Raw genomic sequence first — 23082 nt, 5'->3', positions numbered from 1 at the left:
CAAAGGAGTAAGAGTAAAGGGGAAATGCCAGCAAAGGCAAGGGTGATGTGACTTGCTATCAGTGTGGCAGGAAAGGTCACAAGAAACCCGATTGCAGGTACTGCAAAGCCGAGTTAGAACGGAAAAAGAACGGCGGAGACAAAAAGAAAGAAAAGAAGGAGGCCAAGCCAGATGCATAGGATAGCTCAAAGGACAAAGAGAAGGCCAATGTGGCTTCTAGTGTTGTGATTGAGGAGCTGTCAGATGTAGAGGACATCTTGTGTGCCACTTTGTCAGATGATGATGCTTATGACATTGATGCCTCTCTTAATGTTCATTCACAGGACATGCAGATCACCAAGAGTGATCTTATTGATGCTTTGTTGACTGTCAATGATGCATTATCCGAGACTTGGATTGTTGATTCCTGTGCTTTATTTCATGCGACTCCGATCAAGGAGTGTTTCTCTATTTTTGATGCAGACAAACATCTGTTGGTCAGATGGATATGCATGGTTACAGCATCTTGTTTGAGAGAGGATCATGGAAAATGACTAAAGACTCAAGGCTGATTGTAAAGGGCACAAACAAAGGGATACTTTATTGCATATATGGAAAGGCCGGGTTGGGCAAGTTTATTGCATTGGCTGAAATTAACTCTCACATGGAGTTATGGCACAAGAGGCTTGGCCATATGAGGCAAAAGAGTCTTTCTAAGCTTTGTACTTTGAACAAGCTTGACTTTTGTAATGAATGTGAATATGGCAAGCGAGAAAAGCGTTCTTATTACGCTGGTGTCTCTCGTAAATCTTGTGTGCTTGATCTTGTACATTCTGATGTATGTAGCATGCCTACTAATTCTATGGGAGGTGCATGCTATTTTGTCTCCTTTGTTGATGATCATTCCAGGAAAATTTGGGTTTATTTGCTTAAATCTAAGGATGAAGCCTTTGCTGCGTTTAAGAAATTTCATGCATTTGTGACCACCCAAACAGGTAGAAAGCTGAAATGGTTGCGTACGGACAATGGGGGGGGGGGGGGGGGGGGGGGTGGGTTCACAAGTGCTGAATTTAACAAATTTTGTGAAAATTTGGGCCATTAAAAGGGAGCTTACTATGCCATACAACCCCTCTTCTAATGGTGTGGCTGAAAGATTCAATAGGACACTTTGTGAGAGGGTGAGGTGCATGCTGTCCACAACTCATCTCTCTCATGGATATTGGGAGAAGCTTTGAAAATTGCAGTGCATATATGCAATCGATCCCCTCACATGTCTTTGAAAGGTGACATCCCTGAAGAGGTTTGGACTGGCAAGCTTGCTTCATATGATCATTTACGCATTTTTGGTTGCCAAGCTTTTGTGCATATTAGACCTGAGTTGAGGAGCAAACTAGATGCCAAGTCCATTAAAGGTCTTTTCATGGGATATGGTGAAGAAGGCGAAATGGGTTACAGGATTTGGTTACCTCAGCTCAAAAGGGTTGTACGCAATCGGGATGTTGTTTTTAATGAGGCAAGGCTGCTTCGAAACAATTGTGCCTCAAAGCATGACCATAAAAGGGTCAAATTTCAGCATGAGCAGCCACCTATTAGGCCCATTTTTGACCCTCAAGATGCACCACATATGGCTGAAAATGTAGATGATCCAGTGGTGTTTGACCTAGAAGATGTTGGACATCAAATTGAGGCTCCTGAAGGGCATTTGCAGCCACGAAACAATGCTGAAAATGGTGCTGAAAATGATGTACAACACCCCATTGTTGATGATTTTATCATACCACCTGATGCAGACCCATTACCGGATAATGTGGATCATTGGGTGAGGCGGTCTACTCATCCAAGACGGCCTGTGAGCAGATATGATCCCTCTTTGCATTACATTATGTTGGCAGATGAGGGAGAGCCTCTTACGTATGAAGAGGTAAAGACGTGAGCACAACGACAAGTGGGAGCTTGCTATGCAGGCATAGATTAAAGCTTTGCGTGCTAATCAGACTTGGGATTTGGTGGAATTGCCTAAAGGAAGGAAGGCTATTCCTAACAAATGGGTGTATAAATTAAAATAGTTGATGCAAAACCCAAGTATAAGGCAAGGCTAGTTACAAAGGGATATGTTCAAACCAAGGGCATAGACTTTGAGGAAGTGTTCTCTCGTGTTGTGAAGATGACCACTTTGCGTGTATTGTTTGCCATAGTGGCTGTCCTTGATTTGGAAATGGACCAAATGGATGTACATACCGTTTTCTTGCATGGTGATGTGGAGGAAGAGCTTTACATGAAGCAACCCGAGGGTTTTGTTATTCCTGGCAAGGAACATTTTGTATGTATGCTCAATAGAAGCTTGTATGGGCTGAAACAATCATGTAGACAATGGTACAAGGAGTTTGACCGCTTCATGCTCAAACATGGTTACAAAAGAAGCCATGTAGACCATTGTTTGTATACCAAACGTGATGAGGATGGCAGCCCTATCATTCTTGTGCTCTATGTGGATGATATGTTGATAGCTGCAAAGAAAAGAAGCACTGTTGATGCTCCTAAAGGGCAGCTGAAATCTGCATTTTCAATGAAAGACCTTGGGGCAGCTGAACATATACTTGGAGTGCGTGTTACAATGCAAAGGGACGAGCGCCTATTGTATTTTTTGCAAGAAAAGTACATTGAAAAGGTGCTAGACAGATTTAACATGGCTGAAGCAAAGCCTCTTGGCGTGCCATTACAACCATATGTCAGAATCTCCAAGGATGATTGCCCCAAGTCAAAGGAAGAAGCTAATGACATGCAAAGCGTGCCTTACCCTTCAGCTTGTGGTTCACTTATGTATGCTATGGTTGCTACTAGGCTTGACATAGCCCATGCAGTGGGAGTTGTGAGCCGATTTATGGTTAATCCAGGCAGGTTGCATTGGGATGGAGTGAAGTTTATTATGAGGTACTTGAAAGGGACTAAAAACAAATGCCTCTGCTATGGTAAAGGACCATTGGAGTTGAAGGGATTTTGTGACTCTGACATGGCTGGTGATGTGGATACACGGAAATGCACAAGTGGCTATGTGTTTACTCTTGCAGGAGGTGCTGTTTCATGGTGTTCTGGATTGCAAAAGATCGTTGCATTGTCTACTACAGAGGCTGAATATATTTCAGCCACTGAGGCTTCCAAAGAAGCCATTTGGTTAGCACGTCTATGCAGTGAGTTTGGTTTGCCTAACAAGGCACCTATGCTTGGTTGTGATAGCCAGAGTGCCATATGTCTGGCAAAGAATTCCATGTTTCATGCACGCACAAAGCATATTGATGTGCGGTATCACTTCATTCGAGAAGTGCTTGAGGATGGCCTTATTACATTGGTTAAGGTCCATACATCACAAAATCCAGCAGTGCTCTCACTAAGTGCTTACCCAAAGCACAACATCAGCTATGCATACAGATGGTGGGTGTCACGTAGCTTAAAGGCGCCATTTGTGCCTTTAAGTGGGAGGTTGTTGGGTTAAAGGCCCAAATGACCCCTTTTATGTACAGTTTTAAAGGTTACTAACCTTTGGAACTTGGCCACTAACTTAGAATGGTCCTATACTTTTAATAAAGGGAATGTGAGCCCATTTGCTCACTCACTTATTCCCCTCTACAAATCGAGTAGCGCTCTCTCTCTCTCTCTACTATTTTTCGTTCCTTAGCGCTTCACCTCTGCAGCACATTGCCTGTGCTCCAAGCCTCAAGGCCTGCACATCTCCTCATGCTCTATCACTTGCACACATTGTTGCGCGCTTATCAGTATACTAGGCATTGACATATGTAATGTAGCTCTGTCTCTGGCTCTATTTGGCATACCCGACAAATCCTGGACTTAGCGGGTATTGCTCTTAATCTGCTGGTCTCGATCTCTAGCTGATGTGAGGATGTGCGTATCTGACCAATAGCACATCGTATCTCGTGGGATAGATGAGTATCCATGTATCTTGGTCTGATAAAAAAACCATCCTCTGTGAGTTGGAGAAGATGCTCTTTATAGAAAGTCATCTTCGTACCTAGCTCATGTGTAGGTTGTATCCATGTCCTCTTCGTATCCAACTGAATCAAGTCCTGTCTGATGAGCCTGGTAATCTCTGCCCTTGTGAGGGGGATGGAGGGTGCATTCAGAGAGTACTGAATTGGGGGTAGCCGGTCCATACTAAATCCATGTAACTGAAACCAAGATGCCATCTCTGCATACCAACATGATCTATCTCCCTGCAATGCCAGCTGTTGCGAAGACTCTAGTGCTAATCGAGCATATCTGTCTCTAGGGAGAGCCCAAGTGCTACTATGCATAAATGAAACTGATCGAGTGAGTGCCTCCACTACCAATGGAGCAGCAGCGAGCTCCGTCCTAACAATGTCATGTGGTACTGAGGCCTTGGCCCTAATCATCCGAGAAATCATAGACACCAATGGCTTCTGCATACATCTCCATCCATCAGTATTACCAGCTCTGCTATGATGATCAACTGAGGGGCCCTATCTCCAGTCCGTACAGCATGGCGGAAGTGACCAAAGTGTCAAATAGCCAAAGCTTTGTCCAAGGTTCTTGGAATTGAACCTGCGAACATATCCTCTCAAGTCTCCCCAATGCTGCATAGGCTCTAGTCAATCGTGTATCTTGTGTATGCCTCAGGGAAAATACTCGACCACTGAAAACCGCCCCAAGATAGGTGTATGTATCTGCATACTCCACAGTCTCTCAACCATATGTAAAAGTGGGGGCATACCTCCTTACCCACTGCACCGTGGTGTTAAACCCATTACCTTGGTCTTATCAAGGTTCACAGACAATCCACTGTCCCGTGCAAATACATGCAGTGCATCCAAATGAGGCTGCATCCCTTCTGGAATTAAGTACTTAAACTCATGATTAAGACTTAAGAAACTTAAACTGAACTTAGAAACAAGACTCATAAGACTCTGTGTTTGATTGATTGAATGACTCCTTGAAACTGAGTACAATTGGCTCTTTATATGGGAGATGAAGAGGCACAAATGAAAAGACACGTCTCCTGGTGAAGAGACACGACTTTAGACGTAAACACATACTTTCGGCGAATAGTTGCAACCATTGGGCGAAGAGTCGCACCCGTAGAGTGAAGGGGTGTGACCAGTCGTCGAAGGAGTGTGGCTTTTGGCGAAGAGACACGTCTCTTGAGCGAAGGGTCGTGACCATCCAAGCGCAAGGGTCCTCCTTGGCACGGCACTTCGCGTATCTGCAACTAGGAGTGTATGTAATACTGCAACATAGTCACAATCGTGACATTCCCTCCCTGTTTAAATAAAACCCAGGGTAGTTGTAGAAACTCCGGGAGGAAGGAAATGTATTGTTGTTATGCTTCTGCATCCAAAGCTCTTTCTGTTAAGTCCCACGTCATGGCACTGTTATTGTTTGCCAAACTGAAAACTGATCATAGCTGCAACTTGATAAGTGCCTTTGTCAAAGCCGTTTGTAACTTCGAGCTTTCTCCAATAAAAGATTGAATTTGTATCTGCTTCGAGTGAAATTATTGGTAAACTGACCTGAGTTTTCTGTTGAGTGATGACCACTGGTTGGAAATCTGTAAGGTATTCCATTGGTTTATTTGCAACAGCAAACTCCTCATGAAGGAATGTTGTAGATTGAGAGAGAGTAGTATTTGGAGGTATTTCCATCTCTAAAGGTTTATCTGTGGAACAAGTTGTGTCCAAAAATTCAATTGCAGCATGACTTCAGCATCTGTTTTGTCCTTTGCACCACTGAAGATAAGGACTGGAGTCTTTGAGTTTGAAGAATTATCATTCACCATAGCATCTGGTATCTGTTTAGAGACATAGACTTTATTCTACAAGGGCGGTGACGAGATGACTTTTTCTGCCTGGATCACGGCCAAAGAAGTGGTTATGTGCTGTTTGGTTGTCACATAAGAACTGGAATCTTCTGAATCTTCAGCTTTCTCAGCGGGTATTAAGGCTTCCAATTGAGAAGCGGGAGGTCGAGGGAGCTGTTGCCTCCTAGACCTCTGAAGGATCCTCTTGCACAAGGAAAGGATCAATAAATCTTCAACTTTACCACCATCAAATAAGAAAGACTTAAACGTAGGGCATGGCTCGCGAGGGGAAACTTGTCAAATGTCGCGGCATTCACGACCGAGTACTTGACTAGGGTCGGATATATGTGCCACTAAATAAGCCCATCTTAATATCGCTGATGATCCTTTGGAAGCTTCATATTGCTGCTTTTGTTGTTGATGATTCTGATAAGAAGTTGGTTGCTTAGAATTGTAGCATTTCCAAGAATATTCATGCTCAGACTTTTGCTGCTCGCACGAAGGTACTTTGTGTCTAGTTGTCTCTGAGAAACCATGCTTTGGGTGAGAAAACTTGGTTTGCATTTGCAACTGCTCCAGGCGAGTATTGATTGATGCGAGGCTTGTCGAAAGTGTTGCAATCTGCTCCTTGAGAACAAGTGTGTCCTCGGATTGATATTCTCTATCCTGAGATGTCAGCATGGTCCAACCTCAGAGGGAATATCGTCCACGTAACTCAGTTACGTGATGAACGTGAAGCCTTTGAACCTCTCTGGAGAATTGGACATGACACATTCACAAGAGTTGCAGTTCCATCGTTGGCTGCGGAAATTTGATCCCTAAGGGAAAGGGGGGTGTCCACTGATGAGCGCGCGGCGGTGTGTGCAACTGATAGAGCACGCGAGGAAGTGCAGGGTGTGTGCAGAGAGAGATGGCGATAGCCTGCAGGAGAGATGGCGCTAGCAGAACGAAGAGGGAGAGAGAGGGCACGCTACTCGTTAGTTGAGGGGAATAATGAAGTGAGCAAAAATGGCTCACATGTTCCCTTTATTAAAATTATAGGACCAATTTAACGTTAGTGGCCAAGTTCAATGTGAACTTGGCCAAAGGTTAATAACCTTTATAATTTTACACAAAGGGGGCCATTTGGGCCTTTAACCAAACAACCTCCCACTTAAAAGGCATAAATGGCACCTTTAAGCTATGTGACTCCCACCATCTCTATGCATAGATGATGTTGTGCTTTGGGTAAGCACTTAGTGAGAGCATCTGCTGGATTTTGTGATGTATGGACCTTAACCAATGTAATAAGGCCATCCTCAAGCACTTCTCGTATGAAGTGATACCGCACATCAATATGCTTTGTGCGTGCATGAAACATGGCATTCTTTTCTAGACATATGGCACTATTGCTATCACAACCAAGTATAGGTGTCTTGGAAGGCAAACCAAACTCACTGCATAGGTGTGCTAACCAAATAGCTTCTTTGGAAGCCTCAGTGGCTGAAATATATTCAGCCTCTGTCGTAGACAATGCAACAATCTTTTGCAATGGAGAACACCATGAAGCAACACCTCCCGCAAGAGTAAACACATAGCCACTTGTGGATTTCCGTGTATCCACATCACCGGCCATGTCAGAGTCACAAAATCCCTTCAACTCCAATGGTCCTTTACCATAGCAGAGGCATTTGTTTTTAGTCCCTTTCAAGTCCTCATAATGGACTTCACTGCATCCCAATGCAACCTGCCTGGATTTGCCATAAACCGGCTCACAACTCCCATTGCATGGGCTATGTCAGGCCTAGTAGCAACCATAGCATACATAAGTGAACCACAAGCTGAAGCATAAGGCACACTTTGCATGTCATTGGCTTCTTTCTTTGACTTGGACAATCATCCTTGGAGATTTTGACATATGGCTGTAATGGCACACCAAGAGGCTTTGCTTCAGCCATGTTAAATCTGTCCAGCACCTTTTCAATGTACTTTTCTTGCGACAAATACAATATGCGCTTGTCTCTTTGCCTTGTAACACGCACTCCAAGTATATATTCAGCTGCCCCAAGGTATTTCATTGAAAATGCAGATTTCAGCTGCCCTTTAAGAGCATCAACAGTGCTTCTTTTCTTTGCAGCTATCAACATATCATCCACATAGAGCACAAGAATGATAGGGCTGCCATCCTCATCACGTTTGGTATACAAACAATGGTCTACATGGCTTCTTTTGTAACCATGTTTGAGCATGAAGCGGTCAAACTTCTTGTACCATTGTCTACATGATTGTTTCAGCCCATACAAGCTTCTATTGAGCATACATACCATATGTTCCTTGCTAGAAATAACAAAACCCTCGGGTTGCTTCATGTAAAGCTCTTCTTCCACATCACCATGTAAGAAAGCGGTATGTACATCCATTTGGTGCATTTCCAAATCAAGAGCGGCCACTATGGCAAATAATACACGCAAAGTGGTCATCTTCACAATAGGAGAGAACATTTCCTGAAAGTCTATGCCCTTGGTTTGAACATATCCCTTTGCCACAAGCCTTGCCTTATACTTGGGTTTTGCATCAACAGTCTTGATTTTATACACCCATTTGTTAGGAATAGCCTTCCTTCCTTTGGGCAATTCCACCAAATCCCAAGTATGATTAGCATGCAAAGCTTTAATCTCTTCCTGCATAGCAAGCTCCCACTTGTCGCTGTGCTAACATGTCTTTGCCTCTCTATACGTAAGAGGATCTCCGTCATCTATCAGCATAATGTAATGCAAAGAGGGATTATATCTGCTCACAGGCAGTCTTTGACGAGTAGACCGCCTCACCCAATGATCCACATTATCCGGCAATGGGTTTACATCAGGTGGCATGATAAAATCATCAACAATGGGTTGTTGTATATCATTTTCAGCATTGTTTCTTGGTTGGAAATGCCCTTCAGGAGCCTCAATTTGCTGTCCCTCTTAATGCCCAAATTTTCAGAGAACTTGTTAAAGTCAAAACTTGTGAACTCCCCCCCATTGTCCGTACACAAGCATTTTAGCTTTCTACTTGTTTGGGTGGTCACAAATGTAGCATTTGAAATTTCTTAAACGTAGCAAAGGCTTCATCGTTAGATTTAAGCAAATAAACCCAAATTTTCCTAGAATGATCATCAACAAAGAAGACAAAATAGCATGCACCTCCCATAGACTTAGTAGGCATGCTACATACATCAGAATGTACAAGATCAAGCACACAAGATTTACGAGAGACTCCAGAGTAATAAGAACGCTTTACTTGCTTGCCATATTGACATTCATTACAAAAGTCAAGCTTTGTGCCTTTAGCATCAAGCTTGTTCAAAGTACAAAGTTTAGAAAGGGCCTTTGGCTCATATGGCCTAGCCTCTTGTGCCACAACTTCATGTGAGAGTTAATTTCAGCCAATGCAATAAACTTACCCAACACGGCCTTTCCATGCATGCAGTAAAGTGTCCCTTTCTTTGTGCCCTTTACAATTAGCCTTGAGCATGTAGTCATTTTCCATGATCCTCTCTCAAACAAGATGTTGTAACCATGCATATCCATCTGACCAACAGAAAGTAGACTCTTCTTGATTCCCGGCACAGATCTAACATCATGCAAAACAAGCTCATTTGTGCCATCTATGGAGAGATGCACAGTGCCAATACCCTCAATGGAACATGCATGATTGTTTCCAAGGTATACATGGCCACGCTTGCCTGCATCAAAAGTAGAGAAACACTCCTTGATAGGAGTCACATGAAATGAAGCACCGGAATCAACAATCCAAGCATGGGATAATGCATCATTGACAGTCAACAAAGCATCAATAAGATCACTCTTGGTGAATAAGATCACTCTTGGTGATCTGCATGTCGTGTGAATGAACATTAGGAGAGGCATCAAAGTCATAAGCATCATCATCTGACAAAGTGGCACACAAGATGTCCTCGACATCTGACAACTCCTCAATCACAACACTAGAAGCCACATTGGCCTTCTCTTTGTCCTTTGAGCTATCCTGTGCATCTGTTTTGACTTCCTTCTTCTCTTTCTTTTTGTCTCCGCCATTCTTTTTCCGTTCTAACTCGGCTTTCTAGCACTTGCAATCGGGTTTCTTGTGACCTTTCTTGCCACACTGATATCAAGTCACATCACCCTTGCCTTTGTTGGCATTTCCCTTTCCTTACTCTTACTCTTACTCCTTTGTGCATAGGCATTCTTCTTTTCTGTCTTGCCTCTAACCATGTTGGCAGAGGTGCCTCTCTCTCCACTTGATTTCCTCTTGATTTCCTCACTCAAGATAGAACCTCTAACACCATCAAAGGTCAAATTGGGGTTATTGGACAATGAAACCACCAATGTTTTCCATGACTCAAGTAAGGTCATAAGCAAGAAGATGGCTTTCAGCTTATCATGAAAAGGGGGCAAGCTTGAATCCTGTAACTGCGACACAGTACCTGCGAACAACGACAAGTGCTCTGCAGCGCTCTTGGACTCATATAGTTGCATGCAAACAAGTTTTGGCATCAAATGCACTTGGTTGACAGGCATTGTATTCTCATACATTCGCTTTAACTTTTCCCACACATCAAAAGCAGTTGTGAGACCTTTCACATCAATGACTGTCTCATCGGTCATGGCCATTTTAATGTATGTAACTGCTTTCTTGTTGAGGCTAACCCATGCTTCATCTGTCATATTCTGTGGCTTTACCTGTTCAAGTGCCCCTTTACAATCCTTAAGAAATAGGATTCCCTAGATCCTGTGTTTTCGAAGATCGAAACCTGTTCCATGGAACCTCCTAATCTCGAAGAGATTCTTCACATCCGAAGAAGATGAGGCCATAGTTGCACGAATAAGAGGGCTAATACGCTGAATTTTTGGGCAAAATGCACAAAAACCGGAGTATAGCCTCGCAGAGATGTGCACTATAGCTCCAAATGGTGACAGGAGCAATTTGGGGCAAAATAGGTCGATTTGGGCAAAAAAAAACAATTTCTGAAATTTATGCGTAGTAAATTTCAGCGAGCGAATTTGTGCTCAAAAACAACAAATGTAGTTGTTTTTAGCCTCACTAAACATACATAAGGTTAATGCACAGCCTTTAGAAGCATGTAAGAGCAAAAGCCCCAATTTGTAGCATCAAATTGCATGAAAATGAGCCACAAATGGTCATACATAGCCAAAATTTGTCAAACATGCGTAGATTGCATCAATTTGCACTATACTTTGCCCAATGTAATCGCATCATAAAAACACTTGCCAAAACCTGCGTAAATCTGAAATTTACTGAAAACACCTATTTTGGGACCTATTTTTTTGCAATTTCAGTGTTTTCGAGAGCGGGGACTTAGCAAAGATGTTCCCACACCTTAATACATCATTTGCAAAACCTGTATTTTACTGTCATAACCTGTAATTTGCTGATTTTGACCTAATTTCAGCCTGTTTTAGGTCAATTTGACTTGCCGGGAGCTCTCTAGTGTCGGGGGACGAGTCCTTTGGCGATGAGATTGCACAATCTCGCGTGAAAGTTGACCTCCTTGGCTGAAAATCAGCGTTTGCAGGTTTGGGAGCAAACCCTAATTGGGATCTGATACCAATTGATGAGCGCACGGTGTTGTGTGCAAGTGAGAGAGCACGCAAGGAAGTGCAGGGTGTGTGCAGAGAGAGATGGCGATAGCCTGCAGCAGAGATGGCGCTAGCAGAAGGAAGAGGGAGAGAGAGGACACGCTACTCGTTAGTTGAGGGAAATAATGAAGTGAGCAAAAAATGTCTCACATGTTCCCTTTATTAAAAGTATAGGACCAATTTAATGTTAGTGGCCAAGTTCAATGTAAACTTGGCCAAAGGTTAATAACCTTTATAACTTCACACAAAGGGGGCCATTTGGGCCTTTAACCCAATATTCCACACGAGCGGATAGTACTCGGGAAATGTCCAGGAGAGGGGGGGCGATCAAATTTGGGTCAGCAAGGGGCGCTGAACTTTCTTTACGCTGCCTTTTTTTTATGCAAGCGCTGGCTGGATTCGTGGGTTTGTACGCTGGCTGAATTCGTGAGCTTTTTTTAATGTTCAAGTGGGTGTCCAAAGTGGCCCTTTAAAAACTTTGGTCTTCAGTTCTTAAAAGTGGCCACCCTTAGTGTGAAATGTGTAAAACACACCATCGAACAAACTCAAGAAGCACCAGTGTCACAAGATGGGCACCACATGCCAATAGAAAAGAACAGACTGAACAGACTTTTAGCACTTCAATAACAACTGAACTGAAAGAGAGACGACACGGGACACAGAGCGGTGGAATTCCACCCCAGAGAGTATTGCCCCCAAACCTTGGCGCCCCTTTCGGTATTTCTTTATATTGCATCAACACAGTACAAGCCGGTACTCCAGAGTCTGCAAGAAGCATGCAAGAGAATGAGTCCTAACCTCATATTTAAAGGCCCTTGGCTTGAAAAGCAGTTATAGTGAAAAGCCTTCAAAACTCAAAAGCTTTTGGCCCAAAATGCAATGCCAAAAGCTGCCAGCGTAATTTACGAAAATCCGTACAGCTCGCCACGTCATCAACCAGCGCAAAACGCAGAATTCCATACAACATGCCACGAAAATCAACGCAATTTTCAAAAATCTACCACGTGATCAATTTTTGGGTGTGTGCGGGTCTTACTTTATTTTAATTCTTTATGTCATTTGGGGCCCCTTCGTATGGGGTCCCCATAAGTTGGTAGGACTTCGTCTTCTTCTGCTACTTGTTCTTCTTAGGGTTTAGGCCCCTCGACCAGCATCTGTAAGTTGGCCCCATTCTTTAGGCTTTGACACGTCAGCAGTTTGTTACATCTCCCCTTCTTGAAAGAGAGTAATCGTCCGCGATTACAACATATCTGCAAAACAACTCAAGTTAGCTCAAAATTTTCCGAGGGTCATTCCGAGGGACCTTCCAAGGGACAACCAATTTGCTCTTTTTATTAAGGAGTTAGCTTCTCCTTATTGCTCTTTTGATCAAGGAGTTTGCTTGTCCTTTCGGTTGTTTTGATCAAGGAGTAAGCTTCTCCTTTTGGCTGTTTTGATCAAGGACTTAGCTTCTCCTTTTTGCTCTTTTGATCAAGGAGTTAGCTTCTCCTTTCGTCCAGATCCGAACTCTTTATATTCCGGCGTAGTAAAATTAGCCATCACATTCAGACCATACTGATCTTCCACGGGTGTCTTGATGCACTAAAATTACATATCCAGGCAATCTCATCCAATTGGCAGATCACAATGGAACACAAATGCTTACATATGCATGTTACAAGACACAACAAACAGCCCCGCTGAGCACTCCCCAGAGACAAATGGTTTGCGGTATGAAGCTACTCAACGACTACCTCGTCACCCCCCCCGCATAAAACCTAAAAGGTCCGGGCCATGAGCTCAGGAACTGTACAACCAAACGCTCCACAGACTGCAGTCTGCGTCGCTTGGAGGTTCAAGCATACAACCAAACGCTCCTCAGGCATCGGCCTGCGTCGTTCGGAGGTTTTCTAGCATACAGTTGAACGCTCTCAAGGCATTGGCCTGCGTCGTTTCGAGGCTTTCAAACATACAACGAAACGCTTCCCAAGCATCGGCCTGCGTCGTTCCGAGATTCAAACAATACCAAAATAGTATTTCTCACTTCTCCACCCGGGAGTAAAATCACTAATCATTGAAACCAGTATCAAACCAGAGTCAAACAATTCAAATCGGCAGAAAAACAGGTTCAAAACAGATACCATCCATTTCAAACAAATTTCAAACAAGATCACCAAACAAGTTCTCAAACAGAAGTCAAACTTAAAAAGCAATCTCAACATCAATCGAGCTTGAAAAGTCGATTGACTTTCCATCCAGAAACCTGCACCAAAAATTAGGGTTAGGTTCCTTCCATGAGGTTATAGCCGAGGACAGCATGGTCTAGCTAAGAAAGCTTCCCATGCTCGGTGGGAATGAACAGATTCCTGTGAAGCTGAAGATCAATCATGCTCCTACAATTCCCAAGCTTTGGTGGGATTACAGAGAGAGAATGTATACTAAGACGAAGTTAATAAGCTTTTCCAGCCGAAGCAAGCTGGTTGGAATGGTGCCCACGAGCTGATACTTTGCAGCGTAGTTGGCAGGGGAGGCGATAGTAGAGTTAAGAATATTTGTTCATGGGACTGCCCTCTCCTGCCTACAAGAGATTTGAGAGCATGTATGGTCGTTGAGACATGGTCTTCCCTCATTACACAGGATGTGTCACAAAATGCTGACGTGTCAAAGCCTAAAGAATGGAGCCAACTCGCAAATGCTGGCCGAGGGGCCTAAACCCTAAGAAGAATAAGTTACAGAAGAAGTCCTACCAACTTATGGGGACCCCGTTCGATGGGGCCCCAAGTGACATAAAGGATTAAAATAAAGCAGGACTCTCTCTCTCACACACACACACACACACACACACACACACACACACACACACACACACACACACACACACACACACACACACACAAAAAGAGGGCAGATTTTTGGAAATTGCGCTGGCATGATGACATGGCAGGCTGTACGGATTTTCGTAAATTACGTTGGCAGCTTTTTGGCTTTGAAGGCTTTTTACTGTAAACTGCTTTTGGGGCCTAGGGCCTTTAAATATGAGGTTAGGGCTCATTCTCTGGCATGCTTCCTGGAGAAGGTGCAGAGTCCTCGAGTACCGGCTTGTATTGTGTTGATGCAATATAAAGAAATACCGAAAGGGACGCCAAGGTTTAGGGCCAACACTCTCTGGGGTGGAATTCCGCCACTCCGTGTTGCTTGCCGTCTCTCTCTCTCTCTCTCTCTCTCTCTCTCTCTCACGTCAGTTGTTATTGAAGTCCTAAAAGTCTGTTCAGTCTATTCTTTTCTATTGGCACGTGGTGCCCGTCTTGTGACAGTGGTATCAGAGCATCAGGCGCGTGCTTTTCTGAAAGCATACCGGTCCTACCAAAGAGCAGACATAGCAAGATCGCTCTTCCAAAGTTCATTGGAAATTTTGGCTGCGTGCTCCGACCTCGGACCTATTAGCCACTCCCACCCTCATTTCATTGCGCATCGGGCGCGCTCCCGTCTTCACCGCTCGTGTCTTACAGGTCACAAGCCATTGACATCACTTGCAAGAGAAGGATCCAAGATTTGTTTCAAACTGCTGTTTTTCTTAGAGACAATATCATGCAGATGTTGATAGCTACCAAGTAGCATACTCCAAGTACTTGGCAAGCTTTTAAGAAAAATTTTGCTCGAAGTTATATGGTTTTTGACATCTTCCTTTGGAGTGCAACTTCTGGCAGAGTCGGGTATCTTGAAATGCTTGCCATGGAAACCCTAGCAGATTATAACTTGAAATTCCTCGACATCTCTCAGTAGATGTCTCTTCACGAGCAGATGACCTTGGAGGTCCAGTGCGATTGCTATCTTGGGACTACCATCGCCGCCAAAGAAACATTGTTTGTCCAAGAGCTGATGGACCATGCTGTGCTCGGCTACGACCTTATGGAATGAACCTAACCCTAATTTTTGGTGCAGGTTTCAGGATGGAAAGTCAGTTGACTTTTCGAGCTCGATGACCGGCCCATGGGGCAGTAGGCATTGGCTTTCACCCGAAATTCTTTACTTTAGACACACACACACAGAGCACTTTGCAAAGGAAACCTACGACGGGAATTAACACTTAAGCACACACACGGCTCGAAAGCTAGAATGCCCCGAGCAGAGGTTGACAACCTGTAGGCGTCAAAATTGACGTCCCTTTCGGTATTTCTTTATACTTTGAGAGGGTAAATTTACAAAGTAGAGTCCTGGGAATCCTTTGTCTATATCACACTAGATACGACTTGATTTGGCCAAATTTCGGCAGCATAACAGCCCCAAAACTTGCGCGAAACCAATTCCCCTGCTGGAACTCTCTTTCACTGGCATAAACCCTCTGATTCTTGCTCAAAAACAGTAAATTCAGCACGCTGTATTTACTGGTTTTTGCCCTGTTTTTAGCCCCAAACAGTCCCCTAACTGTTCTCTGCCAGTGGGGCACTACTACTCCAAAGCAAGCACCGGTGAGGGTCATAACCTCACCGTACAGGTGCATTTTCAGCGCTATGTATGCGCTGTAAATTGACTGTTTTTCAGCCATACGGACGCCAGAACTACCCCTGTTCCTGCTCAAGGAGGCTCTTGCCTTAGCACAAAAGCATGAAACCACACAGCTGTACATCAATCAAATGAAGAGCCCTCTTGTGGGGCATCACATAACTGCACGTAGGGGAGAGAGAGAGAGAGCAGTGTTAGCGTGCAGGGCATCACTCCTAGCACCACACTGTACATGGGAGGGAAAGAAAGCACTCCATAGCTCCTAACCTGTGACCGGTTCTCAATGAAGCATCCCCCATCATAAATCGAGTGCCCCCTCTTCTGTGCTTGACCTGTAATGCATCTGTGAACAAATAGATGCAAAAAGGGGAAGTTTTCCATGGTTGCCAAAACCTGCGTATTGCTGATAACACAGCAAAACAGCCTTGTAAACACGTATCTGATGCCTTCAAATGCTGAAAATGAGCTCCTTGGACCTAGGCAAAGTCAAGGGAAGCTCAAAAATGGAGAGAAATGGCTGAAAATCACAGTTATTAGCCTCCAAAACTGCTCCAGGAAGTCAGTTACGGGTTCTGTACTCCCAGACTTGGTAAATTGGCCAAAAAGTGCCACTTGGCACTCATATATGCAATTTCCCCGCATTGGGCTTCTCGCTTAAAAATCTCTCAAGTGGTGCAACAGTTGACTCTGCAACAGAGTAATAAAATGTTCCCCTTGTCACTCTGAAGCTAATGACGCGAATAGATTTCATGGCCCAAAATAGCAGTTCCCTAAATTTTAGGAGATGCTTCCGTTGGGCTTCCAGTGGTCATTTGACCATCTATCCTCATTGGGACCGCATCCAAAAGTGCAATGTGGCCCAACTGTCGGATACTTTTTGTTGGTGATCCCACCTTGACTTTATGCCTTTATTGAGTTCACTTCCTAGTATCCACCAACTTGCTAAGTGCGACGGGGATACATGATCTTGAACTGAGCCTAGACATCCTTTTACTTTTATGAGTTCCAGTGCCGACCAACTTTCCGTGTGTGGATGAATCTACCGTTCACAGTGGCCATACAATGTCCGAACATTTGCAACTTCAAAAAGAGGGTCTCAAAAATCAAACAAAAATCATTGGAAAGAAACCAACAACTAAGGTTAGCAGTTGCCACGTCCTCGTGACACTCTATCAATGTCGAGATTGCTTTTTAAGTTTGACTTTTGTTTGAGAACTTGTTTGGTGATCTTGTTTGAAATGGATGGTATCTGTTTTGAACCTGTCTTGGTGGCGATTTGAATTGCTTGACTCTGGTTTTAATACTGGTTTCACTGATTGGTAATTTTACTCCCGGGTGGAGAAATGAGATATATTGTTTTGGTATTGTTTGAACCTCGAAATGACGCAGGCCGATCCCTGGGGAGCGTTTCGTTGTATGTTTGAAAACCTCGGAACGACGCAGGCCAATGCCTGGAGAGCGTTCCGTTGTATGCTAGAAAACCTCCGAACGACGCAGGCCGATGGCCGGGGAGCGTTTGGTTGTATGCTTGACCTCCAAGCGACGCAGATTGCGGTCTGGGGAGCGTTTGGTTGTACAGTCCTGTGAGCTCATGGCCCGGACCTTTTTAGGTCATTTGGGGGGGGGGGGGGGAGTGACGAGGTAGTCGTTGAGTAGCTTCATACCACAGACTGTTTGTCTCGGGGGAGTGCTCAACGGCGCTGTTTGTTGTGTCTTGTAACATGCATATGTAAGCATTTGTGTTGCATTGTGGTGTGCCAACTAATGAATATTCCTAATTGGATGAAATTGCCTGGGTATGTAATTTTAGTGCATCAAGACACCCGTGGAAGATCAGTACGGTCTGGGTGTGATGCCTAATTTTACTACGCCGGAATATTAAGAGTTCCGATCTGGACAAAAGGAGAAGCTAACTCCTTGATTAAAAGAGCCGAAAGGAGAAGCTAACTCCTTGATCAAAAGAGTTGAAAGGAGAAGGTAAGGCCTAAACAAAAAGAGCAAACTAATTGTCTCTCGGAATGTCCCTCGAAAATTTTTGAGCTAACTTGAGTTGTTTTGCAGATATGCTGTAATCGCGGACGATTACTCTCTTTCAAGAAGGGGAGATGTAACAAACTGCTAACGTGTCAAACCCTAAAGAATGGAGCCAACTTGCAGATGCTAGCCGAGGGGCCTAAACCCTAAGAAGAACAAGTAACAGAAGAAGTCCTACCAACTTATGGGGACCTCGTCCGATGGGGCCCCAAGTGACATAAAAGGATTAAAATAAGGCAGGACTCTCTCACACACACACACACACACACACACACACACACACACACACACACACACACACACAAAGAGGGCAGATTTCCGAAAATTGCGTTGGCATGATGATGTGGCAAGCTGTTCGGATTTCCGTAAATTACGCTTGTAGCTTTTTGGCTTTGCTTTTGGACCAGATGCTTTTGTGTTGAAGGCTTTTCACTGTAAACTGCTTTTGGGGCCTAGAGCCTTTAAATATGAGGTTAGGGCTTATTCTTTGGCATGCTTCCTGGAGAAGGTGCAGAGTCTTGAGTACCGGCTTGTACTGTGTTGATGCAATATAAAGAAATACCGAAAGGGGCGCCAAGGTTTGGGGCCAATACTCTCTAGGGTGGAATTTCGCCACTCCGTGTCACGTGCCGTCTCTCTCTCTCTCTCTCTCTCTCTCTCTCTCTCTCTCTCTCTCTCTCAGTTCAGTTGTTACTAAAGTGCGAAAAGTCTGTTCAGTCTGTTCTTTTCTATTGGCACGTGGTGCCCGTCTTGTGACAGGATGCAGGATACACACCTAGAGAGTGCCTAGGGTCCTACCCGGATGCAGATCTGCAATCAAGAATGATGGTATAAACCATATTTTCTCTTTTTCCTGGCCTCTAGAAAGCATGGCAAATGTATGCTCCACTCCATGCACAACTTGTACAAAATGCAAATCTTCATGTAATCTAGTTTTTTCTATGCCAAGTGTCCTTCTGTGTCAAAAACTTTTATTGTAAGTGCTAAAAGCACCAAATTTTTTTAATAACTTAACTTTTGCTTAAAAGCAACCAAAAACCATCTGGTTTCAGAGGGTCAGAGTACATGATCGTTGGAGCTGCCTTCACAATTCTCCTACCCACACTGCGATTCCTCTTTTCTAGTATATGGCTGATTGTTCCGGTGGCATCAGAGAGACAGCGTCAGGCCTTCATATGGCTGGGGCGACCAGGGCCTTTCTTTACTTATGTGTGTGGCACTTGCCCCCTCTTTTAGCATGGTAGAGTTTTCCTTTTTCTCTGGTGCAGTGTTACATGTATCATCTTGCAAGGGAGACGCAGCCCATTGGGCAGTTTCAAAAAAACTAAGAGAATATATATTTTTTTCCATAGTTGTAATCGTCTTATTGCTTGATGTAGTTAGGCTATAGGCTGTATTTTTTCTTGCATAGTGTAGGGCGGACATGTCTGTGAACTGACTAGAGTTCTGTTTTCGCAGATAGTGGACCTTGCAACTTTGACGGGTGCATGCGTTGTTGCATTGGGCAATGATATTGCAGGTGTGTTTGCTGAAGATGTAGTATGCTGAAAAGATGTCTTAGTTAGAAATAATGTTCAACTAAGAATGATTTATTTGTTGCTGAGATCTTGAAGCTTAAGTTGTGTTTGAGGTAATACGTGTAGGGGGACAGTGGGGTCTGTCACTTCGAAGTGGGGTGGCCACTTTGCCAGCTCTCCATGGGATTTCAGAGAGTAGTCATGACCTTCACGGGATGCCACTGATCCTTGGGTTTCTTTCGTTGAGCAATGAGTTTCGTTGAGCAATGAGTACTTCATTGAACTACCTTATTTTTGTGCTAATTTTTCCTATTAAATGCTTCTTTTAGTGCTAGCCATCATTATGGCTAAATCTCTGCATCTGTAGAGTTATTACAGAAACTCAATACGCAGATCTCTGTATTAAGGTATGCTCGTGTGTGCGCGTGTGGTGTGGGTGTGTGTGAGCATGCATTGGTACCTAGTTCTACACTCACTGTTGGGTACTAACGACGTTTGATCATATTGACTTGTCCATGAGTCTATACCTTGCACTTTCCTTTGAAGGTGAATCTGGGCTTATCCTGATTCATCTAGGTACGTACAAAACTTCATTCAGATTCGCCGCCATGTTCGGCTTTGCTTGCAGTCTCTCCAGACCACTTACTTTCCTCTCTTGGTTTTGGTTTTTAATATGGGAGTCTGTCTTAGTCGTTGCTTTATTTCCTGTGGTTGTTAGCCCATATTGGCTTGCTTGTGGGCTGTTGGTCTTCATCAGTGGGCATGATACGAGATCATATGTTTCTGTGATGCCTCTGGCATGTTTCAAAGTTATTGCCTCACTTTCTATGGGTCTGTTCACTAGGTCCTTATGAGACTTTAAGGGGGTAGGTGGGAATTCCATTTTTATGTTGCGAGTTACAGGGATGCTTTTGTGGTGTGCTGGACACCAACATGCTTCTGCCCATAAGTTTGCCTTGCAGTCTTGCGCATGCCTTCCTAATGGCTTTATCATATATGGTGTATTTGGTTTGGTTTTTTCGTTGCCAGTCCTTATCTGCTTTTGAGGGGGTAGGTGGGTATCCTGCTTTCTGTCGTCAGTTACAGGATGCTTTTGCAGCAATGTGGACATGCTTCTGCACATAAGTTTTTCCATGCAGTCTTTTGTAATCCAGATTTTTGACTACAACATTACCTTGTGGCGGACACACATTGTTGGGAATCAGCCCTTGCCTTCAATAGCTCCTACCTGTCCTGAAAGCGACCTGGATGTACATATCTTTCCACTGGCATTCTCTTCACTTTTGGTACCGATTCTGCTTGGCGATTTTTGACCTATGAGGTTTTGTATTGCACAGTAATATGGCCCTGTTTATGTCAAATAAAAAAGAAAGAGTTTCTGTCTCTAAGAATGTGAATCTCATCCTCATGTAAAGGGACATAGGACAACGTCCTAGCACCAGGAAAATTTAATTACATAATTTGGGAAGAGATTGTAAGAATCTCTGGAGACATTTTGAGTGAACCATCCCTTGTTATCGATGGTTCTGTTCTGCATTTTAAGCTTTAGTTCCTTCAAGATTGTGGTATAAATCTTACTTTATCCTGTAACTTCCTCACTGAATGGTTTACTGCGTGGCAGGGATGTTTACCCCAAGTGATGACCTGGCAAAGGAGCTGATGGATGCATGTGGAAAAGCTGGAGAGAAGCTATGGAGAATGCCTATGGAGGAAGGCTACTGGGAGATGATGAAGTCAGGAATTGCTGACATGGTGAATACAGGTGGAAGAGCAGGTGGTTCCATCACTGCAGCCTTATTTTTGAAGCAGGTAATTCAAGAATTCCTTCTAAATTGTCAAAATTATTGTGAAGTGCCTTTGTTTTGGATAAGATTTTTCTGATAAAGGAAGGCTTTTTCGCCACGATTCTCCCTTTTGTGAATGTATTTCCCTCTGTGCATTACACCTCCGCATTGTCCCTCACTCTCTTTATTCATAGGTACGAACACACATGTATGTCTATGTGCATTGAAATAATATCTTATGGGGTATAACTGATTTTACAAAACATGTCGAACCTTTTCCTTGCTTTGGAAGGGAATGAAACACCTGGTAGTGATGCCATTGGCATCATTCTTCTTGACTTATCAACAAATGATAGATTAGTGTCGTGGTTTTAGGTTTTTTGGTTTGTGTAAGTTGTGAGTAGAAGATATAGCAAATTGGAGCATTTGAGTCCAGTCAAGGCTTCAAATTAGCCAATTGAGATTAGTGCATAAAGCCATTATTAGTATAGGTTCGTACTCAGATGGGTTGGTTTGCAATGTTACAGCTTTGAACCAACAATTTGTGAATCTTACACTACACAAAAGAGAGGGAGGGAGGTAGCATAATTGTAACGGGCTTTTAGTTGGGGTTCATTTCTTAAGACTTCGTGATACATTTGGAACTGCATCTCTAGCAGATTGATGGATGTCTAGTGCAAAGCAGATTGGTGGTAGTGTAATTGTATGTGATCCTGACTCCACAATCAATCTTAAAGATTCTTTTTGTATCTGGCAGTATGTTGATGAAAATGTGCAATGGGCGCATCTTGATATCGCGGGGCCTGTCTGGAATGAGAAAAAGAAAGGTGCAACTGGATTTGCAGTGGGCACGCTCGTCGAGTGGGTGTTGAGCCATTCTTCATAAGCTACATGACCTGAGGTGTCCGGGAAGGAAATTATAGTCTAGAAAAGGAGAGAATACCAGGTGAGTTTCCAATATATGCTCTATTTTGTCAGACTTTACTCTTCCTGTCAAGAATTGTTTTGTGTAGGCATTACCTTTCTCCTCCTAGTGCAGATTACTAAAATGGGGCGATTCGACTGCAGTTATGCGTTCCCTGCCTACCGCACAACCCATTATTGAGTAATTTTTTTTCCACTTGTGCCCATGTATTAGAAGTGTGCAAAATAGATATTTTGTAATGGGGTGGGCAGATTTTCGTGAACTTCCCCAAAATGACTTCCTGAGTTGGAACCACCCAAAATATACTCAAATAACAAGCTCTGAAAGTGAGCCTTTATGTATGTCAACTTGTTATTTTGACCTCAGGGCCTGCTACACATTGAAACGGTTGTAAGTTTTGTACCATCAGTGTTCTCAAAGAACAAGCCCTAAAAGTGAGCCTTTAGATATGTCCACTTGTTATCTCGATCTCAGGTCCTGCTACATGTTTGAAACAGTTATAATTTGATGTGTGCAATTTCCACCAAAGGTTTCCTGTTTATACATTTATATCCAAACTTCTGCTGTTTTTGTCCTACATTTTACTCGACTGAAGTTTTCTTTCTAACCCTAAGAATCATGGTCAACATTTTTTTGGGCCTAGGTAAGGCCTTAGGTTAAACCATGGAATTTTTGGGAGCAATTGTGGACCGTCAAATAAAGCTTGTCGGCGATTGCCACAAGGCAATCTAATGATGAGACCTTTTTTCTTTCTTTCTCTTGTAAGAAGGGGCATAGTCTTATGTATATATGAGAGAGAGTTGACATTTGTTTTCTAAACAGGGACATGGAGTCGTAGGTCACACACTGTTGTCATCCAATTATGTAGTCGTGGTTTTTCATCTTGTTGCCTTTGTCCTTCAAATGTGAAAGA

At 43.6% G+C, this 23082-nt stretch overlaps 1 protein-coding gene across 1 annotated transcript in view; it reads left to right on the top strand.

Annotated features, from left to right (window-relative positions):
* LOC147435668 (leucine aminopeptidase 1-like) overlaps nucleotides 1–22618 on the top strand; it is a 48835-nt gene extending 26217 nt beyond the window's left edge. Inside the window, exons 8-11 of the mRNA XM_086488663.1 lie at nucleotides 19402–19462; nucleotides 21082–21269; nucleotides 22002–22190; nucleotides 22284–22618. Of these exons, the coding sequence (XP_086344789.1) occupies nucleotides 19402–19462; nucleotides 21082–21269; nucleotides 22002–22130 (378 nt within the window). The 3' untranslated portion in view covers nucleotides 22131–22190; nucleotides 22284–22618. The remainder of the gene's footprint in view (nucleotides 1–19401; nucleotides 19463–21081; nucleotides 21270–22001; nucleotides 22191–22283) is intronic.
* Nucleotides 22619–23082: the final 464 nt, after the last annotated feature.

The sequence above is a fragment of the Adiantum capillus-veneris genome, chromosome 18 (assembly GCF_014529385.1).
Source record: "Adiantum capillus-veneris isolate H3 chromosome 18, ASM1452938v2, whole genome shotgun sequence".
NCBI classification, from domain to species: Eukaryota; Viridiplantae; Streptophyta; class Polypodiopsida; order Polypodiales; family Pteridaceae; genus Adiantum; species Adiantum capillus-veneris.
The sequence above is the reverse complement of the archived record's forward strand: the minus strand, read 5'-3'. Positions and strand labels throughout refer to the sequence as shown.